The sequence below is a fragment of the Lepidothrix coronata genome, unplaced genomic scaffold, assembly GCF_001604755.1.
Source record: "Lepidothrix coronata isolate B3197 unplaced genomic scaffold, Lepidothrix_coronata-1.0 Scaffold110, whole genome shotgun sequence".
Lineage (NCBI taxonomy): Eukaryota > Metazoa > Chordata > Aves > Passeriformes > Pipridae > Lepidothrix > Lepidothrix coronata.
In genome coordinates this window covers 1,107,510-1,135,350 of record NW_016690290.1, presented here as the reverse complement: position 1 = coordinate 1,135,350, position 27,841 = coordinate 1,107,510, and the positions used below count along the sequence as shown (strand labels likewise).

At 45.0% G+C, this 27,841-nt stretch overlaps 1 protein-coding gene across 2 annotated transcripts; it reads left to right on the top strand.

Annotated features, from left to right (window-relative positions):
- The first annotated feature begins 10 nt into the window (after nt 1-10).
- Nucleotides 11-27,673, top strand: AMFR (autocrine motility factor receptor). 2 transcript variants are annotated; one of them, XM_017824404.1, is made up of 14 exons: nt 11-252; nt 1,653-1,745; nt 3,538-3,702; nt 5,480-5,632; nt 9,966-10,006; nt 10,915-11,047; nt 11,570-11,703; nt 13,359-13,469; nt 16,331-16,521; nt 18,164-18,267; nt 20,196-20,330; nt 20,979-21,062; nt 24,530-24,714; nt 26,156-27,673. In XM_017824404.1, exons 1-14 carry the CDS (start codon nt 31-33, stop codon nt 26,295-26,297), a joined length of 1,893 nt encoding a protein of 630 aa, XP_017679893.1. In that variant the 5' UTR covers nt 11-30; the 3' UTR covers nt 26,298-27,673. The 2 variants fall into 2 exon arrangements, with proteins under 2 accessions (XP_017679893.1, XP_017679894.1); XM_017824405.1 differs by having other exon boundaries at nt 178-252; nt 1,653-1,697.
- Nucleotides 27,674-27,841: the final 168 nt, after the last annotated feature.

Here is a 27,841-nt window from a genome sequence, read left to right as displayed (position 1 = left end):
CGGGGCCGGGGCGGCGGCGAGGGCTCCGCGATGCCGCTGCTGTTCCTGGAGCGCTTCCCCTGGCCCAGCCTCCGCACCTACACGGCGCTCAGCGCCCTGGCGCTGCTGGGCGCCGGCCTCAGCGCCTACCGCGCCCTCAGCCAGGCGCCCGCCGGGCCGGCGGCCACCGAGCCGGCCGAGCCCCCGCGCTGCGCCGGCCCGCGGGCCCTGGACGTCGCCTACTACCTGCTGTCCGACAGCCTCTGCGTCTGGGTGAGCCCGGGGCGGCGGCGGGGCCTCCGCGGCCTGCGGCGGGGTCTGCAGCGGCCTGTGCCGGCCCCTCCCCGCGGCGGGCGGGTCGCGGCTGGGCCGGGGCTGGGTGGGAGCTGCTCGCGGAACAAGGGGGGCTCGGCGGGGCCCTCGGGCCGACCCCGTCCTGCGGGCCGGGCCGCGGGGCAGCGGCAGAGCCCCGAGCGCTCAGCCCGGCCCCGCACTGCGCCCCGGGCCGGCCCCGCTCGCCCCCGCCGGGGGCTTCGGGCGAAGCTGTTGGGGCGGTCGCGGGGGTCCCGGGCGGGGGCTGCGCTTGGGCTTCGCTCTGCCAGGAACCTGAGTAAGCCCAAGCCTTGCCTGCCTTTTGCTTTTTTTGCCCCCCCCTTTTTTTTTTTTTAAATAACATTTTAAGTCATGTAGGTCAGAGGAAACATTCTTGTTATTTAAGAAAAAAAATAATTCTGTATATCTTTAAACGCAAACCTGGCTTGGGTTTATATGAATCTTGGCTCACTGATTTGTAGTTGAAATAAGGACTCAACAAGGGGATATCAGAAACCTTGCTGAGCTGTTACTGTTGAACTTTTCATGTGTCTGTCAGTCAAAGGTGGCAGTAGTTGGACATTTGCTTCACAACATGCTTGCCTGACTGAGGTGCTGATTTTTTAATACAACAAACACATTCATCTTTGTCGAAACCTGGTCTCAGGACCTTAAATTAAGAGTCCTGGAAAAGTTTATTGTACGTCCTGTAGAAATGACAGGTTGAGGCTGCCTCATCATCCCCCTTCTCACCTTTTTAGTGTCCTGCATAGGTCAAAAGTTAATCACAGTTGTCTTTGTCAAATGTGAGAAGCAGTTTTACCAGGCCCATGTGTCCTGCTCCTTGCTGCTTTGCTTTAAGCAGTTCCCCAAGGTGGCTTTAAGCAGTGTTGTTACTGAAGGGGTGTGTGCTACTCAGCGTGTTTTGAGGCAGCCTCTGAGTCTTGTTACTGTAACAACAGATTCAAAGTGGAGTTTTCTCACCTGCCATATGTTAAACAAAATGAGCATCTTGATGATCTCTAAGTTTCGTCCCCGTGTTCCTTCATGCTGAAATTTGCTGATCTGTATAAAATAATTTATTGTGAAGAGGTGGCTCAGTTTGTTGGCTGTACTGCTGAGTCAAACTCACCGTGTTAGTATTCCTAGATAAAAAATAAGTTAAGTGACTTATCAGTTGCTACATGGATCTTGGAAGAGGCCAGGCTTAAATTTCACCAAAAAAAAAAAAAAAAAAAAGGCAACTTATACTGTTCTGTGAACAATGGCAGGTTTGTTAGATTTGTTCATTCCCCTTCTCTCTCTCCCTCCTTCTAAATAGGGCAAAAGTATTAGTCACTGACTGCTTTATTTCTTTCCAGGTGCTAGTGAACACTGCCTGCTGTTTTCTGATGCTGGTTGCTAAGGTAATCCAGTGTATGGTGTTTGGTCCTCTTCGTGTCAGCGAGAGGCAGGTGAGACAGCAGCACGGTGTCTTGGATGTTGTACACTGGGAAACTGTGAACCATGACAGCCGGTGTGGGTTTTCTCCGTGGAATTGCTGAAAGCGCGCAAGAAAAGTGAATTTTAGAACAACATAAAGCTAACCATTTGGTCAGCTAGTATATCCACAGCCACAAGCTTCCAGTTTATTTCTAAGGGAACTTTTCCTGTTGTATTTTATAAACCCGTGGTCAGCTTGAACATCCTGTTTTGTTAAGGAACTTTGTCAGATTTCTTACCTCACTTCAGAACACTTGTAGCATGTTCTCCTCTACCCAGGCTGACCTGACAGCATTTCTCCCTTGCATTTTGTAGTTGTCAGCCCTGGCAGTCTGAGTTCCCTCTTCTTTGTGCCTTGACTGCTGGAGAAGTGCTGCCCACCCTCACAGGCTGAGTGGATGGTTTATCAGCCCTCAGATTTGGGAGGGAGTAGGAAGAAAACAGAAAAGTGAAACTTTCCAGAGAAAGGAGGTGAGCAGGGCTGAAAACTGAGGCTGTTTAGTCCTGCTCTTGGGCTAAGGGAGAATGTTTTTAGAGATTCAGCAAGGGACCCCTGAAAGCCTAGGGCTTTTAAAGACAGGATCCTGCAGAAGCTAAAAGCAGCAGCAGGAGTTTGAGTAGTATCTGTATATTTAAAAAAAAAAAAAGGCAAATGCATAAGTTGCTCTGTGTAAATGCAGCAGCAGTGGTTTGAAGTGTGGTCACATATTAAAAAAAAAAAAAGAAGTCTATAAATGCAGTTCTTTAGGAGGAATCAGGCCATGATGTTTTTTGACATGCAGAACTGAGGCACATCAAGCCTCATTAATAACCGTGGATCTCTCAAAGCCTATTGTACTTTGTGTTAAAGCCAAAGCACTATCAGACTGCACTGAGTCAGATTTTCTTTCTAGCCCATGTAACTATAAGGATGTGGAATTGTAACCAGAGATAGTTCCCAGGGTGTTCTCTACCCTGTTGAAAACTGGAGTGAAAAGCAGTGGCAGTATGGATCCATTTGTGTTTGGACAGTGGGAGTATGCTTCAGTTCCCATGTGAAGGAAAGAGGGTTATTAATATTGGCGAGCCCAGAACAGCAGCATCACGAAGTCTGGGCCTGTCAACTAAACTCCTGGTGATTTCATTGTGTTCTTTAACAAAACATTTTGTTTCATAAATTTTTTTAATCCCTACCAAGCTGACTTGCTGTCTGCTGCTTGAGAGCATCATATTGTTCCTTTCATGCTGCGTATGCGTGGGAAGAATTTCATTGCTCATGCATCTCATTCTCCACTGTAGGCATTGGGATTCTTAAGGACAGACTTTGTCATCTTCTCTTGATCATCTTTTTTTTGGCAGGTTTTTGGAAGCAGGGTGCTAGGTGGTTTGGGCATCTTGAATAACTAACTGTGGCACTTGTAGCAAAGAGGACTTTGTGCTTGCAGCCTGGTAGCTGTGTTGCTTGGGTGTGGAGAGTCAAACTGAGATCAGACTGGGTTTGTGCTGGGCACTGTTTTAGAAGGATGGCAGGAAGCTGTGCTGTGTAGCACAGTTATGGTGCTGTGGTACAAAAGACTATCCAAATACTAAGGACTGCCAATATTTTTAATATTTTTTTAATTCAGTAAAGGTAACAAATAGTATTCAAGATATGTGTGCTAATGTATTGTTGCATTTCTACTTGCATCTTTTTTTTCCTTTCCCTTTCTCTTTTCCCCTCCTTCTTCCCGTTGTGTGTGGATTGTCAGTGCTTTCACTACAGTAACCAAGTGTATTCCATTACAGCACCTCAAGGATAAATTCTGGAATTTCATTTTCTACAAGTTCATCTTCATTTTTGGTGTGCTGAATGTTCAGACAGTGGAAGAAGTGGTGATGTGGTGCCTCTGGTTCTCTGGACTTGTGTTTCTCCATCTGATGGTTCAGCTCTGCAAGGATCGCTTTGAATATGTAAGTTGTGATCAAGGACTGTCTTTTGGGACGTGCAAATTCTGTTTCTGGTTCAGGCACTGGCTCATGATGGGTTACAAACAGATCATTTAGAGCTTTTCCCCACCCTGTGGCACTGAGCACGTGAACCTCCCAGTAACTTCAAATACTTGCTTTCAAGTGCAGTGTCAATCTTACTCCTTCAGTTTTCCCAGGAGACAAATGGAGCTGAAGATACTTATTTTCTTTGATAAATTGCTCCTTATATGTGCCCTGTAATTACTATTACATAACTGCATGAGATGTCTTTATAGCTCTCCTTAGTGAAGACATCTTGACAAGAGAACATCCCTTAGATTGGTGCCCTTCAGGATTGGCCTAAGGACCCCATTTCTGCAGATTCTGTGCTCAGGTTTCACACTCAGACCTACCAAATTTTGACTGCTGGTGTCTTTACAAAATACAATCAACTTTCTCCTTAAGCTACCTTCCACTTTCTGTTAATAACACCAAGAATAAATTGCGTAGAGATGCAGAAATTGAAGGCTAGGCAAGGAAGAAGGAACTGAAATTTGAACAGTAAATCTTGGCCTTTAAGCATCTATAATGGGCATGCATTTTCCTGGGCTCCTCTCTCCTGGAATAGAAGTTCGACTTTAATTGAATCTGTGAGTTTTTTTGTAAACTCTGTGCTTTGGAGGTTTTTCTAAATTAATGTCCAACAAGGCCTGTTAATTTATAGGTAGCTAAGCACTAAACTTGCAACTAGATTGGCTGGAGTTACAAAAATTGAGATAGCAGTGAACAAGGCAGTCATCTGGTATTTTTAGTGTTGTTCAGAAAGCTGTGAAAGAATGAAGGTCACGTGAGAAGAAATCCTTATTATATTCCTTTTGCATTCAAAGCACGTCTCTTAATTTTTTGGTTGAACAAATGATACTTGTGTGATCTGCCTTGCAAAGGCAGGGGCATGTGGAGCTGAACCAGATAAAAAGTGAGAAAGAACCCATTTAAAAACAAAACATGGGAGTCAACTCCGTAAGTCGGACCAGGGCGAAGCTTTGGACAACTGCTTCCTTCCTTGTCCTGTTCTGCCCTGAAAGTAAGGGGATGGACCAGCTAAAGACTTTGCCCCTTGGGTCGCCTTTGATTTAGACAGCCCAGGTGTAGCCTACTGTTAGGGTAGCTTAGAGGTTTAATATGCTTTGCATGCTATTCAATGAAACAACTATTTTTCCTTAGAGTCTACCCAGCATTTTCTAGCTGCAATTTAAATTTTTTGGGGGGAGATGTCCCTTTCTTCCAGGGGAGAATGACATTGGAAGAATTAGGGGCTGGAAGATCAAGCTGGACAAATTCAGATCAGCTGTTAGGTGAAAAATTGGCAGAACATTGCTCAAAGACTATATATTGGGTTAGGTGTCTTTCTAAAGATGCATGTTCATCCTAAGCAGATGCTGTGGATTTGATGCAGAAACTACTGTGTCTGTGGTTTTCTTGCACAGGTGATTCAAACATTAACTCAAATAATCATAACTGTAAATAAAAAAGTTTTAAATAATTGTTTAAAATTCTGGTGAATGTAAAAGACAGATGAATGAGACTTTGGGTTGGTGTGTGGGTTTAGCTTTATTCTGCATCATTTATTACTGAATTGCATGGTCGAGGTTGTGAAATTGGTTTTATTCTAGAAAGCAAAATATTTTCCTGAATGAGGACTTGTTTGGTGAGGTGACTGCAGAAGGCAGGGTGAAAGAAGTACTCCTTTAAACCTGTCATGTATTTATTTGTGTTGCAGCTTTCCTTTTCTCCTACCACACCCATGAGCAGCCACATCAGAGTGCTGGCCCTGCTCATAGCCATGCTCCTGTCCTGCTGTGGATTAGCAGTTGTCTGTGGAGTTGTTGGCTACACCCATGGCATGCACACGTTGGCTTTCATGGCAGCAGAGGTGAGACTTCCTGCATACATGTTGTGGTTTCTGCTTTGCCTTTCACCCCTCACTCAGGGGTATCCTGGGACACAGTGGATTTTCTTTTAGTTCCCGTAAGGAAGAAACTTTGAAGACACAAACAAGCCCTCCCCTGTTTTACAGCAGTTGCCAGATCGGTGTACTTTCTCTCTTTAGCTTTTAAGCCTGAAAAAATCTTTGTCTGAAAAAGAGAATGAGAGGATAAACCTGTAAGATGATGCTGAAATCAAATGACAGCTTATGAAAAAATAATGGTTGTGCTTCATGAGCATTGCAAGAACAGTTCGTTGAAACAGCAGCAGAGAGAGTGTGTATGAAAGTGTAGTGTGCACTTCAGCCTCCTTCTTTGAGGCTGTATTTTCTATTTCATTTCTCCCCAAAAGGAATGAGAATCTTTAAGGCACACTCGTGGGATTTGCCTCTGTTTGTGTAACGGGTTGTGTCTCAGCCGAGATGAGCAAGCATGTTTGAGCACTCCTGACCTTTGCACTGTGCAGTAAACATCAGCATGTTTGTGGATTGAACACTAGTATGTTTTTGATGTTGTGGTGGGTTGTTTCACCCTGCCTGAGGAAGTGATAATCTTAAACAAAGGAGATGAATCCAGTATAATTGCAGGTATGTTGTGTTAGCACATCCTTAGTTCAGATAACAAGTAGAATGTACGATTTATTTTTCTCCTCCTATTTTGAATTCATACTTGGAGTTAGGGAGGAGGAAAGAAAACGGTTTGCTGACAGTAGGAGAATATGATGCTGATCACAGCACAGTTCAGCTATTTAATATGTCACTTTATTTTTCCCTAAATATGAGAATGTGCAAGACCAGATTTGTAACTACACAGTGGAAGGGTGTTGAAGATTTGCTGGTGTCTGTCATAGGTGGGGTCTCGTTGGTGTGGTGTCTCTTATCTGGGCTTGGCAGAAGGGTGTATCAGCCTCACACCAGCACAGGGCAGGTTTATCAGGGAGTGTTCTGGTGCCTGAGTGTTGCCTCCTTAGTGCTGCACCATGTGCTGGTGAAGTGTTTTGGGGAGCAGGATGGGGCCCAGCTGTTCATGGCAGTGGGAGCTGTTCTGTGTGCTGGCTAATGAAGGAGTGGCTCAGGCAGTGTCAGTGCAGGGTCCCCACCAGGCCATGAATCCCTGCAGCCTGCTGTGCTGCTGGTGGGCAGTGAGGAACTTTGTGGGAGATGTGGAGGAACGGCCTCCTAGCCCTGCTTGCAACCACTGGTGTTTGAGCACGTTCCTGAGCTGAGAGCTGCACAAGCACATTGAGTTTGGTAGTCCCAGACATACTCTGAAAAGTTGTCTGATTGTTTTTTGAACTCATTTATACCTCACCCTCTGTAATATCCAAAGGCAACAAATTCCACATTTACTTGGCTTTGTGTACACAAAAGAGCTCTTTCAGTTCTGAATCTTCTGTCTGATAATCACAGAATGGTTTGGGTTGGAAGGGACCTTCAAGATCATCTCCTTCCAAGCCTCTTGCCATGGGCAGGGAATAATGTCCCCTTCCTATCATCTAATACATCTGTGATGAAAATCTGCAAAGAATTACTCTTCTTAATATTATTTATGATATTATCATCCTTTCTCCTCTTCCCCTTCTAACTTTCTAAGCAAAAGAATTCTAATCTGTTTAATCTTTCCTCATAAGAAATTGTCTAATATCTTGCTCCTTTTTTAATGTTTTAAATATTCCCAGTATGGATTCGGTGACCACGAGTAGTTTCCTTGATTTTAATACCCAGCACTCATGTGAGTGGAATAAAACATTTTAGGTTTCTTTCTGTACAGGTACTGGCAGTGGCACTCATGGCAGCCCTCAAGCTCTCAGCAAAAAGCATTAAATCTTGCACACTGAAACGTTTTCCTGATGGTGGCTTGTGTGATGCTGCTCGAGAGGGACCCTGCCAAGTGTATTCCATTAGTGTGAATGAATTACATTAAGTTACATTAAGCTATTAATCTCTTTTCTGACTCTGCAAACATCAATTTAGCTTTTTGCCTTAGGGTTTTCAATAAAGCAATATAGATGTTTTTTCTTGTGTTTTAGGTAGACTTCCCCTTGTTCTCTGTTGTTTGTCAGCATTTTCTTTACTGCAAAGGGTGGATGTGGAATGTGCAGAGGCCCAGAGAAAGTTGAATAAGGACTGTCTGTATTTTTCAGTAAATATTGATCTCTTTTTGCCTTAATATACAGTATTAGAGAATTATACTATAGCAAGCAGTGTCCAGTCAGTCTGTATTTGCACCTTATTTATTGTAAAAAAGAATTACTCCATTCCTATAGCAGCCATCCTTTGCTCCTGTTTGAGACATCTCAGTTAAGGCTGTATAATGACAGTGATATTCAAGTTTTAGAGTTGTACCTTATGGATGACAGTGTATTTACAGAGTACAGCTTCTCCCTCCACATCCACTCTCGTTGGGTTTGAGTGCCTTGCAGCCTCACGTGCACGATTAACATCTGCCAGTGTTGTGCAGTCCCCGGGGGATGAGCTGTTTGTTTTGGGCAGAGCAAGAGCCCCTGAGGTGTTGGAGCTGAAAATGGCCTGCTATACACTTAGAACCTCAGATCACAGAGCTGTGTAACTTGTGATGCAGTGTTGTACTTTCTGCAAAGCCCTGCTCGTGCTGGAGTGCTGGAAAGCATTTCTGGAAACAGCAGAGGAACTGGAGGCCCAAATCAGCCATGGCTTGTCCTTCCAATTCTGATGCTCCTGCTGCCTCAGCACTGACCACTACCAGTCATGTCTTGGCAACAGTAGCATCTTAAAAATTGCAAAGACTAGACCCTTCAGATTTCTACCTGACAGATGTCTCTTCCTTATCAGAGACTTCATGCCACATGTGCTGGTTTTGACCCAAATTTGTGCTCAGTGGCATATCCATCCAGCAGCTCAGGCAATCCTTGTGTTTCACCACTTACGTGGTTGGGATTGGGATGTATTTACCTTTCCTCTGTGGTCTGCCCAAAGTTTCTCTGTAGTCACAGAACGTTGTGTCAACCCCACATTGTCTCTTCCTGGTACCCTCGTGCAGGATAACAGGAGACAGAAGAGGGTCTTGTAACCTGCCTTGCAGGAGCAGCTAGTGTGCTAATTTAACTTGGTTGGGAAAGGTGCTTGTGATGAGAACAGCACACTGTGCTAGGAGACTTGCAGTTACCTTCTTGACACTTTTTGTGGTGTTTGAAGGATGTGTTTATCTTATCCTGAAGCGTTTATTTCACTGAAAGGTTGCACTGGTGTTTAAGTAGTCACAGGAACATTTATTTTAAAGCCAGCCAGTAAACAGCTGGCAGATGTGTTGGGTTTTACAAAGGGTTAAATATGCACAGAAGGATTTAAAGAATGCTTTTTACAGATGGAAAAAATTATTCAAACCAACTGGTTTATTGCTGTGTTGGGAAGTTAGTGGTTTTGATAGTTCTTCTGTACTGTTTGTAGTACTTATGCTGAAGGCATGTCATCAGACCAGTTCTACAGAAGTGGTTTCAGTAGCTCATTGTAAATCCCCTGCATCTCAGTGCCAGTTGGGCCCTGCAAACTACAAGGTGGTGTGGGCAGTCTTTGAGAGGGGGTTTATCTTGTCCCCTTTTTTTCCACTGAGGAGAGAATGAAGGGACAGAGCACTGTGGGCTTGATGGGTTAGAGGCTGGTGATGGGGCCATGTTTCTTAGATGGTAAGAGCCCAGGGAAAGGTGGTGAGGTATTCTGGAAACAGTTGTTTCTGGTGACTTGTCTTTATACTTCTGATCTTACACTTTCTGATATACTCAGTTTTTTTTTCTCTGTACTTAGCCTAGAGAGGTAAGTATGATTAAAGACAGAAGTTACTTTAGCAGCGTTTACATCTCAGCAAAGGGGGGGAATTATTTGAAAGTTCTTCCATGGTCTTCCTCAAATTCCTGGTACTATTCAATTTCAGGGTTTTTTTTTGGAAGTGGGATGAGTAGAGGTAGTTGGTGGGATTGTGGTCTCAACACTTCCTGCATGATAATAATTCAAAAAGGTAGTATGTCCTGTGTAGTGGGGGAAAAGAGACCCTTAACAGCAGTAACATTAGTGGCTGCTCTAATAGCGTTGTGTGTTTGGGAACAATTTCTTCCATATTTATTTATAAGCTTCGTGTTTGTCACAGGTATATTGTGCACCCAGTCATCTGTAATGCCCATCGGTTCACAGAGCTTGTTAAGCTGCAATAAATGCATTTTTTGTTTTAGCCCTCGAGCTCCTGCATCTGAACCACTGTCCCTGCCAGGATATTGTTAACATGTGTGGTTCTTTTCTTCCCATTTTGCAGTCTCTGCTTGTGACAGTCAGAACTGCCCACGTGATTTTACGGTGAGTAGCTCACGTTTTACAGACTGGCTGTGTGGATGGCATGGTGGTGTAAGAGGTGTATGTAATGACCCTGTTGAATTGCAAACGTGTATTTGGAGATTGAGAGCAGCCCTGAGAAGAAAGGCTTGAGGGTGTTGGTGGATGAGAAGCTTGATGTGACCCAGTCATGTGTGTTTGCAGCCCAGAAGGTTCAGCAGTGTCCTGGGGTGGATCCCCAGCTGTGTGGGCAGCAGGGCAAGGGGAGGAATTGTGCCCCTCTGCTCCTCTCTGGTGAGACCCCACCTGCAGTGCTGCCTCCAGCTCTGGGGTCTCCAGCATGAGAGGGTGTGACCTGGAGCAAGTCCAGAGGAGGCCATAAAGATTCTCAGAGGGCTGGAGCACCTCTGCCATGGAGGCAGGCTGAGAGAGTTGGGGTTGTTCAGCCTGGAGAAGAGAAGGCTCTGGGGAGACTTTAGAGCCCCTTCCAGTACCTAAAGAGGCTCCAAGAGAGCTGGAGAGGGACTTTGGACGAGGTCATGGGATGATAGGGCAGGGGGAATGGCTTCAAGCTGACTGAGGGCAGGGTTAGATTAGAGATTAGGAAAAAATTCTTCCCTGTGAGTTTGGTGAGTCACTGGCACAGGTTGCCCAGAGAAGCTGTGACTGCCCCATCCCTGGAGGTGCTCAAGTCCAGGCTAGCTGGGGCTTTGAGCAGCCTCATCTAGTGGAAAGTGTCCCTGCTCGTGGCAGGGGATTTGGAACAAGATGAGTTTCAAGATCCCTTCCAACCCAAAGCATTGTGGAATTCTATGAGATGGACAAAGAATCTGTATCCAGAACTTGTTTGAAAAATGGGTAAAAGAGTTTAAATTATAGAGATGCTATTTACCAAAAGAGATAGAGTAATGTTGATTTCCCCACTCTTGCAGATATGTGGTTCATCTCTGGGATCTCAACCATGAAGGAACATGGGAGGGCAAAGGCACTTATGTCTACTACACAGATTTTGTCATGGAGCTAACCTTGCTTTCCCTGGACTTGATGCATCATATTCATATGCTGGTATGAAATACTTAAAATAAAGGATATTGGATATACTTATTTTACTTATTTTTTTGCTTAGCTTATTTTAGAAACCAGATATTACAGAAAAGTTACTTAAATAGAAATGAAAATACAGTGGGGGGGATTCTGGCATTCTTTCCTCCTGTGTAATTGGAGTCATCACAAATAACTTTGTTATGGAGTATTAACTACTGTGTAATTATCTGTTTAATAGGTGTTTAATTAGATTTTTTTATTGAGTAATATCAGACCGAATTATTTTCATTGGCAGCAGGGGATGCTAAGCTGGACAGGACTGAATACAGTTTATCCTCATTAGAAATGCTGTGCTGCCAAAGTTGTATCTGAAGAGGTGATGAGCAGCAATACCTGTGAACGTGTGGGTTAGTCCAAATGGAGTTCACGAAAGACAAATCCTTCAGTGCTGGTTTCTTGATTTCTTTTTCTCTCTAAGACCTGATGCAGCTCGTTGCTTCCCCTGGTGTTTGTTTCTCAGCACTGCTCTGTTTTTCCCCCAAGCTCTTTGGCAATATCTGGCTGTCCATGGCCAGCCTGGTGATCTTCATGCAGCTGCGTTACCTGTTCCACGAGGTGCAGCGAAGGATCCGGCGGCACAAGAACTACCTGCGTGTGGTTGGGAACATGGAAGCCAGGTGAGCCTCTGACTGAAGTCCTGATGCAGGTGTAGGAGAGAGGATCCTGACAAAGAAGTTGGGATTCTTTTACTTTCCTTTGCTGCACAGTGGTGTGGTGTAAGCTGGAGAGGTGCAGTCTTGCAAACTCGACTCTTGAGTCTTTACACTTAGAGTGTGTTTTTACCCATTTTATTTGTTACAGGGGACACTCTTTCTGGTTTTAGCAGATACATAGGATTGACTTTTATAATGGTAGTATTACTGCTAATGTCTTAACTGGCAACAAGGGAGCTCCCTTGTCCAGTATTTCTTCTCCTGTATTCCCTTGTATACTACCCTGGTGGGACAATAGAAGCTCTGCAGAGCTCTGCCTGTTTCAGGTGTCAAATCTTGGCTTTCTTTGGCTGTGCTAGAAATAAATGCTCTTGATTTCATTAGGCCATACTTCAGGCCATAGTTCAGTTACTGCCTGAAATAAAATAAAAAAATTAATTAAAACTTGCCTAGCTTTACCCATATATTTATTAAACCTGAAGCCAACTCTAATCAGACTCTGTACCTGTAGTGGAGCTGAGAGCACCTTGGCATTACTTTAGTCCCTCCCCTGTAGTGAGGCAATATGGAGAAATTGGGAGGCCTGCTAAAACCTAGTGTTGTGCCAGATGCTACTGCACCTCTGATCCAGTGTTTTCATAATTTGACTATGCCCTTAATAATTTTAAGAGCACCAGGGAGTTTTATTCTTTCTGTACATTACTGTATTGGTTTTATTTTGGACTTCCGTGGCTTTGATTAACTCTGATGCCTGCTGCTGTAGTTCAGATGGAGAAGGCTGGCTTGTCTAGAAATTCCTGCAGTTTTCTTTGTGATAGTCATTTAATGGCTGTGATATCAGGTTAAGAGCTGCATAATAAAGCTCATCCACAGTGCATTGTTTCTTTTCAGCAAGATGCAGCCACTAAACTCCTTTGAGCTGCTCACAAAGCTGTTTAAGTTGCATGTGTCCCAGACTTCTTGTCTGAGCAACTTAATGTGTTTTGGTCATTCTGATTGTGCCGGAAGAACCACATTCCAGCTTCCTTCAGTGAGCTCCCTGCCTTTGTGTGGTTGTTCTTTGGGTATATTCCACACCAGCAGTATATGAAATGATGTTATACCACTGGCTACTGTGTAGTAACTGCTTACATGGCACTGTAGCTTAAAAGAAAAGGAAAAAAAGTCAAGACAAATGGGGGTGGCAAAATCTGAGGCCAAAATTAGTCAGACCATAAATGCTTATGATCCCAAGGAGACATCTTAATGGGTACAGCTATTAAAACTCATTTAGAAAAATAACATAAGCCAAATCTATACAGATTATAACTTGAGGATCTCAACCTAACGATCGTATAATTATCTCATGGAAGGTACTAAGTCAAAGCTTTTTGCACTTAGGATGTGCAAAAAAATGTGCTTGCAAAAGGCATGGGAGGGATGTGTGTTTGTGTGTGTTCCTTTGCAGTGTGCCCCTGTGTCACCAAAAAACCAGCAAACCTGCTGGCACAGCTCTTCTAAGGAAAAGGTAACACGGAGGATAAGGTTTTCTCAGGGCGGGGTTCTGGATTCTCCAGAGAGGAGGCCACGCTGAGCTGGTGTAGCCATTGCTTATTTCTCTTCCTCTTTCTTCCATGTAGGTTTGCAGTTGCAACCCCAGAGGAGCTGGCAGTGAACAATGATGACTGTGCCATTTGCTGGGACTCCATGCAGTCCGCACGGAAACTCCCCTGTGGGCACCTCTTCCACAAGTGCGTGTGTGGGGCTGGAGAGGGGCACTGGGCTTGGAAGGGCAGGGATGGATGGGCATGGCTGGAATGTGCAGTAGGATGGCAAGTAATGAACTACCAACAGAGCTGTGGGTGTTTGCTGCCTGGGGCCTCTTGATCTGCTTCTAATACCAAAATACACGTCCTGTTCACGCCGGTCATTTTTGTGTTGGAGTTGTTTCACCTGCTGCGTTTTTTCCACCAAAACAGAGTGTGCCCCGTGTCAGCTAATGGGGAGGTAGTGGGGAGTTTCTCAATGGCAAGTCAGTAGGTTTCTCGTCCATGAGGGTGTGTTGATTTTCAGGTGAAGAAGAAAACTTTGAGTTAAATCCTTAAGTACCTTTCAGATGTCAGCTTTAAAGAGAAAACGGGGAATATTTTTATATAGTGCATCCTTGCACGGTGGTGAGTCCCTGGGGACAGCTGTGGAGGCCAGGTCTGGTTCTGTGGTTTCATGTGGGGATGAGTCCATCAGGGCTGTAAATGAGGTTAAGCAGCTCAGCTGAAGTGGTCCCTAAGCACCTGGTAGTTGGAACTGGGAAGCTCTTGGCTAAAGGGTCTCTTTATGTACTGCTTCTTACACTTATTCAGCAGTGAATAGTAGCAGATGCTTTGGAGACAGTGTGCTGAGCTAAATGTGACTTTTCTTGGATCTTTTGTAGCAGTGCTTACACTTTCATGCTTGTGCTTAAAACTGAAAGGAGATGCAGGGATTGAATCTGGCGTTTCTGAAGTGCCATGAGATGAATGTGCAGGGTCAGTTAAATTGTCCCTGTGGTGTTTCTTTCTGCAAAGAGCTTTTTACTTCTCTGGTAACTGTCAAACCAGAGGTTGTAATCTTCATGCTAATTTGTTGTCATTTATGACAAACCTTGCCATAAATATTTATCTGTGTTCCAAGAAGTCTCTAATGAGATAATGTGCTGCCGTAGCAGAAACTCCTCTTCCAATGCTACTGAATCATGTGAATATTTAATCACCTGCTGAGCACTTGAGAAGCCCAGGGTCTTCTCTTCAGAAAATCATTTTCTCTGTATTTAAAAGGATCCTTTTGTATTTTTTTCTGAAGCAGTTACAGCTCTGAAGCAGTTTTTTCTGAAGCAAGTTACACTCCTTAGTGCTTTTAGGGAGGGAACACATTACAGTGGATGACTTATGCTTGCATATAAAACCAGATGTAACTAATAACCCTATTTACAACCTGAGAGTGGTTTCTCTTCTCATAAAAGCCTGATGATTTTGCCAACAGGCTGAACATCGTGTCCATTCTCAGTCATGTGGGATTTTTTTTTTCATCATTTATTTGGAGTGGAAGAGAAGGTGGCAGGGAAGATTCACATTGCTGAGAGAACTCTGTGCCTAAATATAAAAGAAATTTAATGGGAGTAGGTGTCTGAATCTTTCAGGTTCTGTAGAAGCTCTCTCCTTTTTCTTTTAGCAGGCAGTCACTTCCAAAAGTGTTGTTGCTCTGAAAGTTTGCCAGCCTTGACCTGGTGTTGGTCATCCTTCTGCTGAGGGGCTGTGGGTGACTAAGCCCCTCCTGCCTGTGTGGTACAAAATGGGTGTAGCCACAGGTGTTTTTTGGGAAGTGGTGCTGATGGAGGCTGACAGGGCTCGTGTCCATTCCAGCACCTCGGTGGTTGAGCCGTGGAGGAGCAGCAGGAGCGTGGTGGCAGCTCTGTGGTGGCAGCTCCTGTCACTGGGGGTGTTTCCCGGGTGACCTCTGGAGTTTGGCTCCAGCAGAGGGTTGAGCTGGCTGTGGGCAGGGTGCTTTTGCTGGGGTAAGGGGGTTGATGTGTGGCAGCACCACCAGTGCTGTCTGGCTGTGCTGGTGACCAAGGTGGTGGAAGTTGGTAGATTTTTTTTCTGCTTTGGTTGTTTCTGGGAAACCCATCACTGTGTATCCCTCTGTTGCAAAGTGTGCTTGTATCCTTGACTTTGCTATAGTTCTGCAATTAGGACTGTTCCCTTGCTCTGTCAACCCAAATCTGTGATCCGTGCCTTTATTTTGTTTGCAAGTACACAATTTGGGGAATGGGTTTATTTGACCTTTTTGTACGTTTTTACCTTTCTAAAGTGATTTAAGAGCTTCTGCTGGAAACTCCCCACCCTGCAAGCGTGAAGTATGTGTTGTGAGAAGTGTTCAGTGCTGTGAAATTCAGTTCTTCCACACTGAAAATTAAGTTTAACTTGAACAAATACCGCAATTGGGTCGTATCAGTCTGAATCAAAAAGTATGCACAGCTTTGAGTGTTTCAGCCTTCATTTCACACACTTCTTACTTTCCTCAGGACAGCAAATGTTCAGAATTAAGTAAGGATTGTAATGGCACAGAATTGTTAGTATTAATAAATCAGTTCAGAGAGTTTCTGGAGTGGTACTGACTTTAGTGGTTTGGGTATTGATATTTTGAAAAGCTGTTTGAAAACATTCAAGGTGCCATTGCCACATCACAGGCAGAACTGCAATGAAAATGTGTCAGTATATATTACTTTTGTGTCCAGTTGGTTTTTGTCTTTTTCAATTGGAGATGGTGAGAGAAGAGAAATGCTTTGTTTTCCCTTCCAGACAAAACTTGCTTGTTGTGAGCTAGAGAGACAACAAACTCGGAGAGTGTTTTAAGTTTGCGATAAATCTGCATGCATTTTTATAAAAAGTGAACACTTGAGTATTTTCAGCTGAAGGAAATAAGAAACCTATGCCAGAGTCATCAAGGGTATCTCTGAGCAGTCCATGTGCTGATGTTGTGTACAGAATATGCTACAGCTGCCTGATGTACCCGTGATAGTGCTGTCTTGGAAAAACGCTGCAAGCTCACCGCGATGTCCCTGTTTTCCTGTCAGCTCGTGCCTGCGGTCCTGGCTGGAACAAGATACATCTTGCCCCACCTGCAGAATGTCTCTCAATATCACTGACAGCCATCATGTGAGGGAGGATCACCAAAGGGAAAATCTGGATGAGAACCTGGTGCCCGTGGCAGCAGCAGAAGGCAGACCACGCCTGAACCAGCACAATCACTTCTTCCACTTTGATGGTGAGCTGAGCACGTTTGACATCCTCTGCTCTTCCCCAGATAAACAAAGGGAGCAGCCTTCTGTTGAAGGGAGTTCTCTATGTGCTTCAGTTGAAACTCAAACCATGCTCTGCTTGTGTTTGTCCAATGCCTGTGTGTTCCTTACAGCTCTTTTCAAGAGCTCAGGTATGTGTCTCTGAGGTTGTCCAGAGCTATGGAGATTCCTTGAAAGATTTAGTACAAATACTCCCTTTTTCAGGATTTGTTGTGGTTAACATCTTCAATACTGGCATTTATTCATTGTGTGCCATGTTGACAAGCAGAATGGGAAATTCATGGGTCTTTTTTTGTTACCATGTGGTGGTTAATCAGTGACAGCCAACGAGGGGAAAAAAACCCTTCTGGGGTGCAGTCTAAAAGTTGGTCTTTCCCCTATCCCCTAGCTGGTGTGTGGTTGTCAGAAGTCCGTTTGCCACTTGATTAACAAGACACTTGCAGTGCTTGGTTAGGTGCAGAAGATTAGTCTTAGAAGCAATCGTGTAACTACAACAGTTTTACATGTTTGTTTTTTTAGTGGTCTGTTGTAAGTACTCACAAAGCAGATGTGATTTCAGACCGTGATAAGTTCTGTGTATGGAGACAACTTGTTTTGAAAAAGACAATTTACCTTGCTTATCTTCCAGATGTTTTATAGTTTTGGTATCAGTGTGCTTGTGTTGCACAGTTTCCCAGGTTTTGATGGCAGTCTTGTTTCTCAGCAGGTTTCAGTGCTGAAAATACTCGGGTTTGGGCTCTGCCCTCCTGGAGCTCCCATGAGGTAGCTGAGATGCTGCAAACTCACACAGTGACCTGTTCTTAGTCTCTGCTCACTTTGCAACCTTTGGAGATTGTGGGAGGAGAATAATGGGCAGAGAAGGGTCAGACATTTCTAGGTGCACTGAAACTGGCTGATAGCTTCTGCACAGCTTCCACTTTTTTTGAGGTGCTTTAGGTCTCCAAAGGGCATTTATATTTAGAATAACATTATATTTTTGATGGCTGTCCTCCCCAGTGCTCTCCTGTGGCTTGGAGACCTGCAGAATTACCATGGAGATGGAAGGAGAAGTGGCATAGAGCAAACCCTGTGTTTATTTAATGGCAGTGCAGGAGGAGGAGGGAGCCAGCCATGTGGCCTGCTCTGTTGAGCTGAAGCAAACAATTGCAGCAGTCACTTTGTTCAGTTACTCTGTGTCCCTTTGAAGTAATATTTTCTCAGTGATGACCCATTTTGGAACCAGATTCAGATTGTTTAGAAGGTGTCCTGTTTTTAGTAAATTTGCTGGAGTTATTCATGTATTCCAGAACTGAATTTGACTCTGGATTATTTTAATTTTCACTGTAATGGGAACATTAAAAGAAGAAAACAAGGATGTGTTTTCTTGATACTCTTCCAGCCCTCAGATTGTTAAACCACTGTGACTGTGTTTCAGGAGAGTATTGGCAGTTCCTGATTTGCTCCAGCCATCTCCCATGTTTGGGAGACCTGTGGGATGGACTGTACTGCAGAACTCCCCATGTGTACCTTGTAGAATATGAAGAGTTTTGTTAAATACACGTGGAAGTGCTTCACCTGCTGAGAATCTCATGTTCTTTTTTGACTTTCTTGGTGGTTTCTTACCCTCAGGCTCCCGAATTGCCAGCTGGCTGCCCAGTTTTTCCGTAGAAGTGATGCACACCACAAACATCCTTGGAATTGCACAGGCCAGCAACTCCCAGCTCAATGTTATGGTAAGATTGCTTTAATAGCTTGCACCTCAGCCTTCCTGTTTGTTTGTTTTGGGGAAAGGGTTACGTGGAGATAGAGAACAAAGGGGAAGGAAGTCAAAACAGTGGTTAGACATTACATGAAAGCTGTTTTTATGAGAGAAGCTTTATTTTAGTGGTTAGGGCTATATTGGGGTTCAAATGTGACAACATAAAAGAACAGGTCTGGAGGCAGGTAAATGAGGGGGAAAAATGACATGTACTTCCTGTGTAGTCAGGCAGACTTTTTTCAGCTTGCTTAGTGCAACTTCTTTAACTCTTTTTCAGTACTTCACTCATAACTTGCAGTGCCAAGAAGTGTGAGTCTGTAACCAGAGAATTTAGCTGTTGGTCATGTAGTAACTGATCCAACTCATTCTATAGCTTTTGATTTTTTTTTTTCTGATCTTTAATAGCACTAAGCTCCCAGACAGCTGTTTCTCTGAGTGCCTTGCCAGTGTGATGTGGGGCTCTCTAGCACCCTCAGCTCTTGCTGATTCCTGATGATGATAGAACTGTAGAGGATGAAATCCCAGGTTTGTTAAATTCATCCATAAACACTGATGTGGTACAAAAGGAGAAGGATGTGGCCCCATGAAACACAGTTACTTCATTTCCTTTGAGCAGTGCTGCTTCCTTTGAGTTCTTCAAGCTGTAGCTCTGTGCTATAGCATGTTAATAAATGTTCAGTGAGGTGCCTCATGAAAGTGGTGGAATTTTCTCAATATGAGGTCTCTCCCACAGCCTTCACTACTGTTTAAGCCTCAGCAGGGTAAGGCCATGATTTTTAGGGGGTTTGAGGCAGGGCAGGCAGGGAGCATTAAGGTGTTGATAGATGACTTATTAGTTAAATATGCAGCAACTCTCCATCTGAGGTCAGTTTAGTTTTTCTTTTTCTGGACACAGTGACACAAATGGGCTTTTGTTAAGGATGAGTAATGATTTCTTGGGATTGTGTATTATGAAAAGTACAGTAACAACTTATATTAAAATGGCTACTTTAATGGAAAGGCTCAGGTTAGCATTATACATTTTTAATAGAAAATAAGTGAAATTCTCCTTTGTGTTTCTGAACAAAAATCTAGTATTTTGAGGGGAAGGCCAGAGGCTGAAATGCTAAATCAGTTGTTTTGGTCATAAGTTAGTACAGTGTAGAGTTAGGTTTGCAGTAGTTGCTTGTGTTGGAACTCACTGTCAGCTCATGCATAGTTTTTGCTTTGCTCTCTAAACTCCTTCCACCCTTCTTTTCTTATTTTTCTCATTCCCCCCTGTCTCCCATGACTTTGGGCATTAGTGAAAATAGAGATTTTAATATTTAATGAAATCTAGCTGTTGGACTCTAAAAGGATATTTTTTGTTTGCCCTCTTACTTTTATCTATTTAATTTGGATCTTATTTAACTAACTTGAAATTCAATAATAACAGTTACCTGACAACTTGGTTTAATTTACTAGAGCTTTCAGATACTATTAAACTGGTTTGTAGGCAGGTTATTAACTTATTCCACTTGTCCTTACTAGTACCATTATGGAACCTGTATGTCACAAAGAAAAAATTCTTCCCAGTGTTGTTTTAACTTTCAGTCACTTGTGAATGTTATACAGATCTTTATTAAAAAGGCTGTCATAAAAAAAGGGTTGGGAGACTTTTGAAGCCTTTGTGCATCTACAAACACTGTTCAGGAACTTAAATTTCAGGGCCATGTGGTGCCTCCATAGGAGTTGCAGTTTTGCTGTTGACGTCAGTGAAGTCACTGCCAGCACGGGTTTGTTTTCTCCTTCCTCTCTGTGGCTGGGTTAGCATATCATAAGCCACATCTTTGAGATGATAACACTTTTAATCTCTTTCTTTTGACATATTTATCAGCTTTTATTTACTGTTGATATTGACTGTATAAACCTTGCTTTCTGCAGGCCCATCAGATCCAGGAGATGTTCCCTCAGGTTCCTTATCACTTAGTTCTGCAGGACCTGCAGTTAACTCGGTCTGTGGAGATCACCACTGACAACATCCTGGAAGGGCGGATCCAGGTGCCTTTCCCCACACAGGTAACTCAGGAGACTGTGCCCTTAAAATGACTGACTTACCACAGCACTGAGCCTGTTAATGATGAGTGAGGGGAGTGATGTGAGATGAAGCACTGGTGAACCCAGGATTTCTGTTTCCCTTTGTTTAAATCTCTGTAAATGCAGTGTATTCTGCCATGTACCAAAAATATATTGAAAACGACCTAGCTGGACTAGAGACAAATATTTGCTCAGTTAAAGCAGCTCTTCCTGGTCTCTCTTGTGCAGAGCCTTTAGAACATTTCCAGTTGATTTCTCTGCTGACAGATAATTGAATTGTACCACTTAGGAAGGTTTTCTGCAAAGAAAGTAGTCGGCAAAATGATGCCTTGTTCTTAATTAGTGCTAGCAGGTTTCAGTAAAGCAGTCTGGGGACAATGTTTCTGTTAATAAGAATATTGAATTCTGGTTCTGGGCACATCAGATAGTACTGTTATCTGGAGTCTGCCTGTGGGGAAGCAGAGAGAATTCTCTTTCAACACAGAGCATTCTATTTATTGCTAACTTATCTGTTTCTAAATTGAACATAACGCCTGACGGTGCAGAGGGCAAAGTTTGAATGTGTTCAAAGCACCCAGTTCTGTTTGCCATTTCACACACTGTATTAAAGCCATGATGTTTGCATTTCAGCGTGCAGACAGCATTAGACCTGCACTGAACAACTCTGTGGAGCGGCACAGCACTGATCAGGAGGATGCTGGAACTGTCACACAGGTAATTTGGCATAAAAATGGCCAAAAAGCACAATTAGAAGCTGCATGGACTAGTAGGTGCCTTGGCTCCATATGAGGTCAGGTTGGTGGCAACCCTTCCTTGCATTTCACCCCAGGGCAAGTAAGGTTCAGGTTGGGCAAGTAAGCCAGGCTGGAGCATGGTGCCCCTGTAAAGGATTATCTGTGTGCTTTTCTTTTTCCTCCTTGAGGCAAAGTGCTCTCAAGTGATACAAAGAACAGAAGAAGGTCATGGCTCTGTTCACATCTGGTCAGCTCATGCCCATCTGTGGAGTACAAAGAGCAGGATGCTTTGCTCTTCCCCTTCCTCTTCCCATTCTGTACATCTCCAGATGTACAGAAACTTCCATTAAAATGAAAAGTATTTCTCCTCTGGGTGTAAGAATTCTTCTGGGTGGTGCTGAGGAAGCTGGAGGGTGCTGCTGCCCTCCTCCTGCTTTGTGCATTTGCTGTCACTTAGGCTGCCTTCAGACGAGTGCTCACCCTTGTTAGAGAGCTCAGAGTTCTACCAGGGAGTCAGGCTTGCTTGCATCCTTGCTATTGATGCTATTTCTGTTGTGGAGAGGAGACTTAGGAGCCTAGGGGCATCCTTCCTCTAGGGAACTCTTGTCACTTTGGTGTCCCTTTGATTTCAATTTCAATTTGTAACCAAGTACCTGGTGTATCAGAGATGTTCTCTTTCTGCTTGCCAGAAGAATCTGTAGCTGTAGTCAGTGAAACGCTTGTCTGTGAGGAAAGGGCTGGCAGCAAACAGGATTCTTCAGCAGGGTGCACTGGATTTTTGAGAAGCTTTTTAAAGGCAAGTGGGAAGGGACATAAGCCACCATCATCTCCTCTGGGAGAGACTTGAATTTCAAAACTGTGGGTAGATATGCTTCACACCTTATGACACAGTCTCCAGGAGAGACCATGGAAACCCCAGTTGCTTTGTGCTGTAGCCTTAGAGTAGTTTTACAAGCATTCTACCTCTTTCCTTTTTTTTTTATTTTAAATCAACATACCCACCGAGAATCTTTGTAGTACAGCAAGTGCCAGACCCCTTGGAGTTCTGCTTGTTGGAAATAACACTTCTTCAGGCAGCTAAGGTGCTCAAGTAAAAACACTCTTCTTCATGAGTAGTGTTTGTTTTCCAAGTGTCATATGTCATATTATGACTTATCTCTATCTTAAGACCTTTGAACTTTAGGTAGAATTAATGACTCGTTTTCCCCTCCCCTGCCACATGTAGCTTGTGGTTTTGAGGAGTCAGTGCTGATATAATGTAATGGTAATTGAGAGGCATCTCTGAGCACCATCGTGGTATAAATCATGGTAGAGGTTTGTGAGATGGTGCTCTAAGCACTGACAGCCTCTGTCAGTCCTGGCCTGAAATGCTGTGCATGTGCTTCTCTCCAGCTGTGCATTGGAATGCTGATGCTTCCAGCAATGTGCATAATGCTCTGCACCTCCTCTCCACCCCTATCCTGTTTGACCCCCCTCCCCTCTTTTCTGACTCCACTGTCACTCCCACAAGAACAGATTGTGGAGCAACTCGAGCTACTTTCTCCAAGCTCCTATTTTGATGTACTAAAATGTATTTAAAGATTATCCTTTGATTTTTTTTGTGTGTGTGTTTGTTTATCTGTTTCTCTGATCCTGGGCAGAGGTGGTTAGGACTGCTCAGACCAGACTAGCAAGGCTGTTGTTACAAAGCTTGCCTGGTGGAGCTCTTGCCCCCCTCCTTGAGAGTCCAGTTTATTGTCATTGCTTAAGTACTTGGTGACTATTGAGAGAATCTTCCAAGGCATCCCAAGGCTTTCATGAAACTTCCTTGTTCTCTTGGAGCCTGAAGGAGGAATGGTTTCTGTAGCGTACAGGCTTTTGCATCTGTGATCTGCTGCGTTACTGAGGCTTGTCATAACCTTTACTGCAATTAGTTGTGATAGTTTTGTCTCCAGAACCTCCTCAATAACTGTTCTTGTGCTCAGAGGACTCTGGGTATTGATTTTTAAATCTTTGTGAATTTACGAAAACCCCCCAAATCTCAGATGAGCCAACTTGCTGCTTCTGGTACAAATGGCCCAGGGGGAAGAGCAAGAGATCTTGTCTGAACGGTGACCACAATGAGTGGCCTCCTCAGTGCTTCCCCCACTGCTTCCCTGTTCCCTGTCTGCCTGGGCGCTTGTCAGGTTGCTCCATTCCTGTTCCACTGGGTCTGCCCAGGTCATCTTGGCCCCAAGTACAATCCATGATTCTTCTGTGGGGCTCTCTCTTCCTCCTCAGGGATGTGGCAGAGCTTTGAGGCCCTGGTGCCCTCACGTTATCCCAGCCCGTTAGTGTGCGTGGTACAGGACCCCTTCCCTAAATTCCAGCATGCTGGGGTTTTTGCTGAGAGAGGCCAAGCACATGTCCTTGTGTTTGAGGCTGCAGTGTCCATCCTGCACTGACGTGGGCTCTGCCATTCCTGCTTGGCTCACCAGCCTAATGGGAAGTGACATTTGTCTCAGTGTTTGCTCTCTGAAGGCGTTGCATGGGGAGATGGTGTTACTGGCCTGACTCTGGGGCTTTGGAATGACTCAGCTTGTTGTGCACATCAGCTGGCCAACCCTGAGTGTTGCCGTGGTGGTGCTACCATGTCTGGGCTGTCGGGACTCGAGCGGTGTCACGGAACCGCCCGACCAGGCTCCCGGGGCAGCTGTGCCCAAGGCTGAAACGAGGTGGTGGAGCTGACTGGGCTAACACCTCCCTGCACCATCCCACGTGCTGGAGTAGTCCTCTGGGATACCCAATGATGGCCCAACCCTCCAGCCCTTCGCTGAGGTGACGTGTTTGTTGACGCTGCCACGCTCGGTACCGTGGCATCATCGTGGCAGATCAGTCCTCGTGTTCGTGCTGCCAGCCAGATGTCAGGGGGGAGAGCTGCCACGTGTGGGGCTGCCAGCTCCTCTTATTGGCATGCTGTGCTTGGCACAGTTGCCAGCCTTGCTCTGCCAGTCCCAAACATTTGGGTGCTGCAGAACCCAGTGAACCGAAGCCTCATAAATTCCCTTCTCGAGCACAAATCATCTCTGCAAATTCATTTGCTATTCTTCCCTTAGCATGTGGATTTCTGCTTTTTCTTTTCTTACTGTTGCATCACTTGTCAAGTCAGCTGCAGAATCTGACTTTCAAATGCCCCATTTTCAGAGAGCATTAATTACAAGTAATTAATGTTTGTCTTTGACATTACTTTCAAACGTGGCATAAAAGATACAGCATTATAGGATACAGGCTCTTTGAACGTGGTTTGAAATAGCTTTGTTCTGTTTTTTGGCTGGGCTTTTCAAAGGAGCCCAAGGGAACTGGGTACAGCAGGTGAGAGTCTGGTTTCTTCCAGTGCCTCAGAAAATGACAGTTCTTTGTAGCTCGTTGTTTTGATGCAAAGAAACCTAAATTTTGCAAAGCCTTACGCCTTATTTCCTTTTCTCTTAGACCGAGAGAGTGCCACTTGAGCTCAACTCCAGGCTGGAAGAGATGGTGGAATTCAGCGAAATGGAAGCAGAACCTAGTGAAGCAGAAGATTTTGAGGCCAGGGGAAGTCGCTTTTCAAAGTCAGCTGACGAAAGGCAGCGCATGCTGGTTCAGCGGAAGGAGGACTTGTTGCAACAAGCTCGAAAGTATGTTCGTCCGAAAACCCCAGCCTGGCCACGCAGTTAAGAGTCCCCCAGGATGGGTTTCAAATGGATGATGACCAGTGAGAGTCTGGGTGGATGCAAAAAGCAGTAAGGGGAATGAATCCATCTCCCATGGCAGGCTCGGGGTGCTGTTTGACACAACTGTTTCTGCTAAACCCAACTCTGAAATAGCATCGTGTGTCCCAACATGTACACAAGCTCTTTGAAGTCAGAGGCTGATTTTTCCAGCTTCAATGGACTTTAGTCTGAGCCTGTAATAAGTGAGAATGGGTTACTTGTGCTGAGTCCTCTCCTAATCTTTAGGTTGGCCCCTGGCACAGCTGTCAGCCCTCACTGCCTGTGCTGTTACAGCTGAAATTCCTGTCAGGCCCCACTCTTTCCAAATACAGAGCTGTACAGAGCAGCACAGAGCTGAGAGATGACCCTTGCTAGAGCTCTCCAGAGGAGCTCAGGACCAGCCAGTCAGCACCACTGAAGAGAGAGGGGCCAACCTGAACTGTTTCTTTTAGCCCAACCAGTAATAGGTGTTATAAGTAGAATTCAATTTTTACATGCATCCCAGTCATTTTGGTGAACTATACTAGCATCCAGTTGCTGATTAAACAGAGAAGGAAAAGCACTTCAGTGATGTAGAAAAAACTTCTTAGTGTTTTTAACAAGTGTTGTCCCTTCCTTTGTACTGCAGGGACACTGCTGAGAGGGTCTACAACAACCCCAGAGTTCTTTGGTGTTGTCAGGGTGCTGCTGCTCTTTTTGTTTTCCACACTGAAATGCATTATAAGTACTATGGGTGTGACACCTTTTACAAGTCTATTTATAGACTTGCTCCTAGACTTAATTTTTCCTTCATCTTTGCAAAAAAAAATGTCTTTTAGGGAGATTGAGTATTTTTGACTTTCTGGTTTACTGGTTTGAAGAGCTGTTGAATTTCAAACTATTGTATTTTGCCACTAAATGTAAAAATTCATTGGGATGTTGAACTCTGGCAGCAGCTTCCTTGTCCTCTGGCCTCACCTCACACTTTGCAGCCCAGGTACCCCTTGTGCCAGACGTCCTGGCTGTCACCAGGGAGTGCTGTGCTGTGGCAGACACTGCCAGCGGCTCAGGAGTGGAGTGATGGGAGCAGAGGGAGTCAGGAACTCACCTGCAGTCTCAGGGAATTGATGAGTTGGGAGTAGAGCCCTGACCTTTAGAACTGGCCCCTTCCCACAAGCACAAGGATCTTGCACAAAACCCAAGAGCTTCTGCCAGCTCTGCAGAGTCCTTCATGGGTGATGGGGGCTTTTCCTGGAGTTCACATCTCCTGTGTGCTTTCATTGGGGCATTTTCCTGCTTTCCAGCCCTCCCTGACTCTGTGAGTGTATTTTCCAGAGCCGGAAGGAGGTGGGCTCTGCTCACCCATCCTCTCCTTTTCTTTTCTCAGGCGTTACTTAAACAAGACCTCGGAGGAGGAGCTGAGCCCAGAGAAGCCTTGTCCCGAGGGCGCGGCCGACGCGGTGACGCTGCGCCGCAGGACCCTCGCTGCCGCCGCCGAACGGAGGCTCCAGATGCAGCAGAACTCCTAGCGCTGCCCCTCCTCCCCTCCTCGTGAGCAACCTCCAGTAGATAAATCAAACACGAAAACCCTGCGCTTCCGATACCAGCAGGAAAGCGTCTCTGCAGAGCTCAGCTGGCTGTGCTGCCCAGCGAGCTGGCTGCCTCTCTGCTGTACAAAGCATGTGGTCTAATAATGTTCGGACAGCTGACAAATTAACCTTTTTTGTAATATTTTCTATGTGACGTTGATTCCCCTCCACAAACGAAAGGCAATTTCTAAACCATGGGCATGATTTCTGCAGCTGGCATGAGCTGTGGGGCTGACTGCACTGCAGAGGCTGGGGGAAGTGTGTTCTGAGTTAGCTGTGGGTGCAGGTCACAGAGCACACGGGCACGTTCTGCTCGAGATCAGGGAGAGTTACTCCGAGGGTGAGGAGGCTTAGAAGCTTGCAGCAATCCTGTGCTAGATAAGCAGGCACCCGCTCCTCAGTCCCTGTTCCTGTCGGCAGCGAAGGTGCCACGTAGGGTGGCTTGAAGGGCTGGGGGAGCATCACCAGGAAGTTCTTACACTGGATGAAATTGTCTGGCTACGCAACACAGAACCCCCAAATCCACGGATTGTGCAGCGAAGCGCCGGCTCACGTCGATTCCAGCATCAAACAGGCAGTTTACTGCTGCTGGGCTCTTCTGCTCTGGCAGAGGTCTGGCTGTTCATCCCCAGGGCTGCACTTTTCCTTCATGTCCAGAGGCAAGCGAAGGACAGAGGGGGGTCGAGTGAAGAGCTTACAGCCCTTGCAGTTCAGTGTTACCACAGAGCAAGGGAGACAAAGGCAGAACCCGCCCGTCCTGACTCCAGCACAACACGGGTGGGACGGCGCGGAGGTCGCTCCAATATCTTGCTTTTATTTTGTTTTTAACCCCCACAAGCTCACTGTGAGTTTATTCAGGAAGACTGGAGGAGTGGGGACAGCTGGACCTTCGCTGGCTGCGCCCAACCTGCTGACCTGGATTTTTCTTAAGAACTTTTGAGATCCCCTTGGCGCCTCCACCGCTCGCTTACATAGTTGAATTTTACATGGCAATGACTTAATTTTTAAACTTCTGAAGAGTGAGTTCTAGTTTCACCGTCCTTTAGAAGGAACCCAGTATTACCTAGAATTGTTGGTAACTTTTTTTACTGTTGGTTTTTAGGTGAAGGTGAATTTAACGAGAGGAATTGCATCGATGTTTAGGTGAAAATAATTTATTTCAATAAAACTCTTTGGGAAAGCCTTACCTTGCAATGCTATTAGTAAACCTCAAAAAATTTTTTGAGATCTTTGGTTTTGCCTAGAACACAGCTGTTTGTTTTTATTGTTAAAAAAACCAACCAACCAAAAATAAAAACCTTGATCAGTGTTGGAAATTGTTTGGAAATTTCTGTAGTGTGGTTTCTCTGTGTGTTTGGTCTGTAAATGGGACACTGCACTTTGGTGCCCTTTGGTTCCCCCTTTCCATCCGATGAGAGGGAGCACAGCCTCCTAACACTGGGTTTGGGAATATTCTCCCAAGCCTCGGGTTGCAGGGCAGTAAT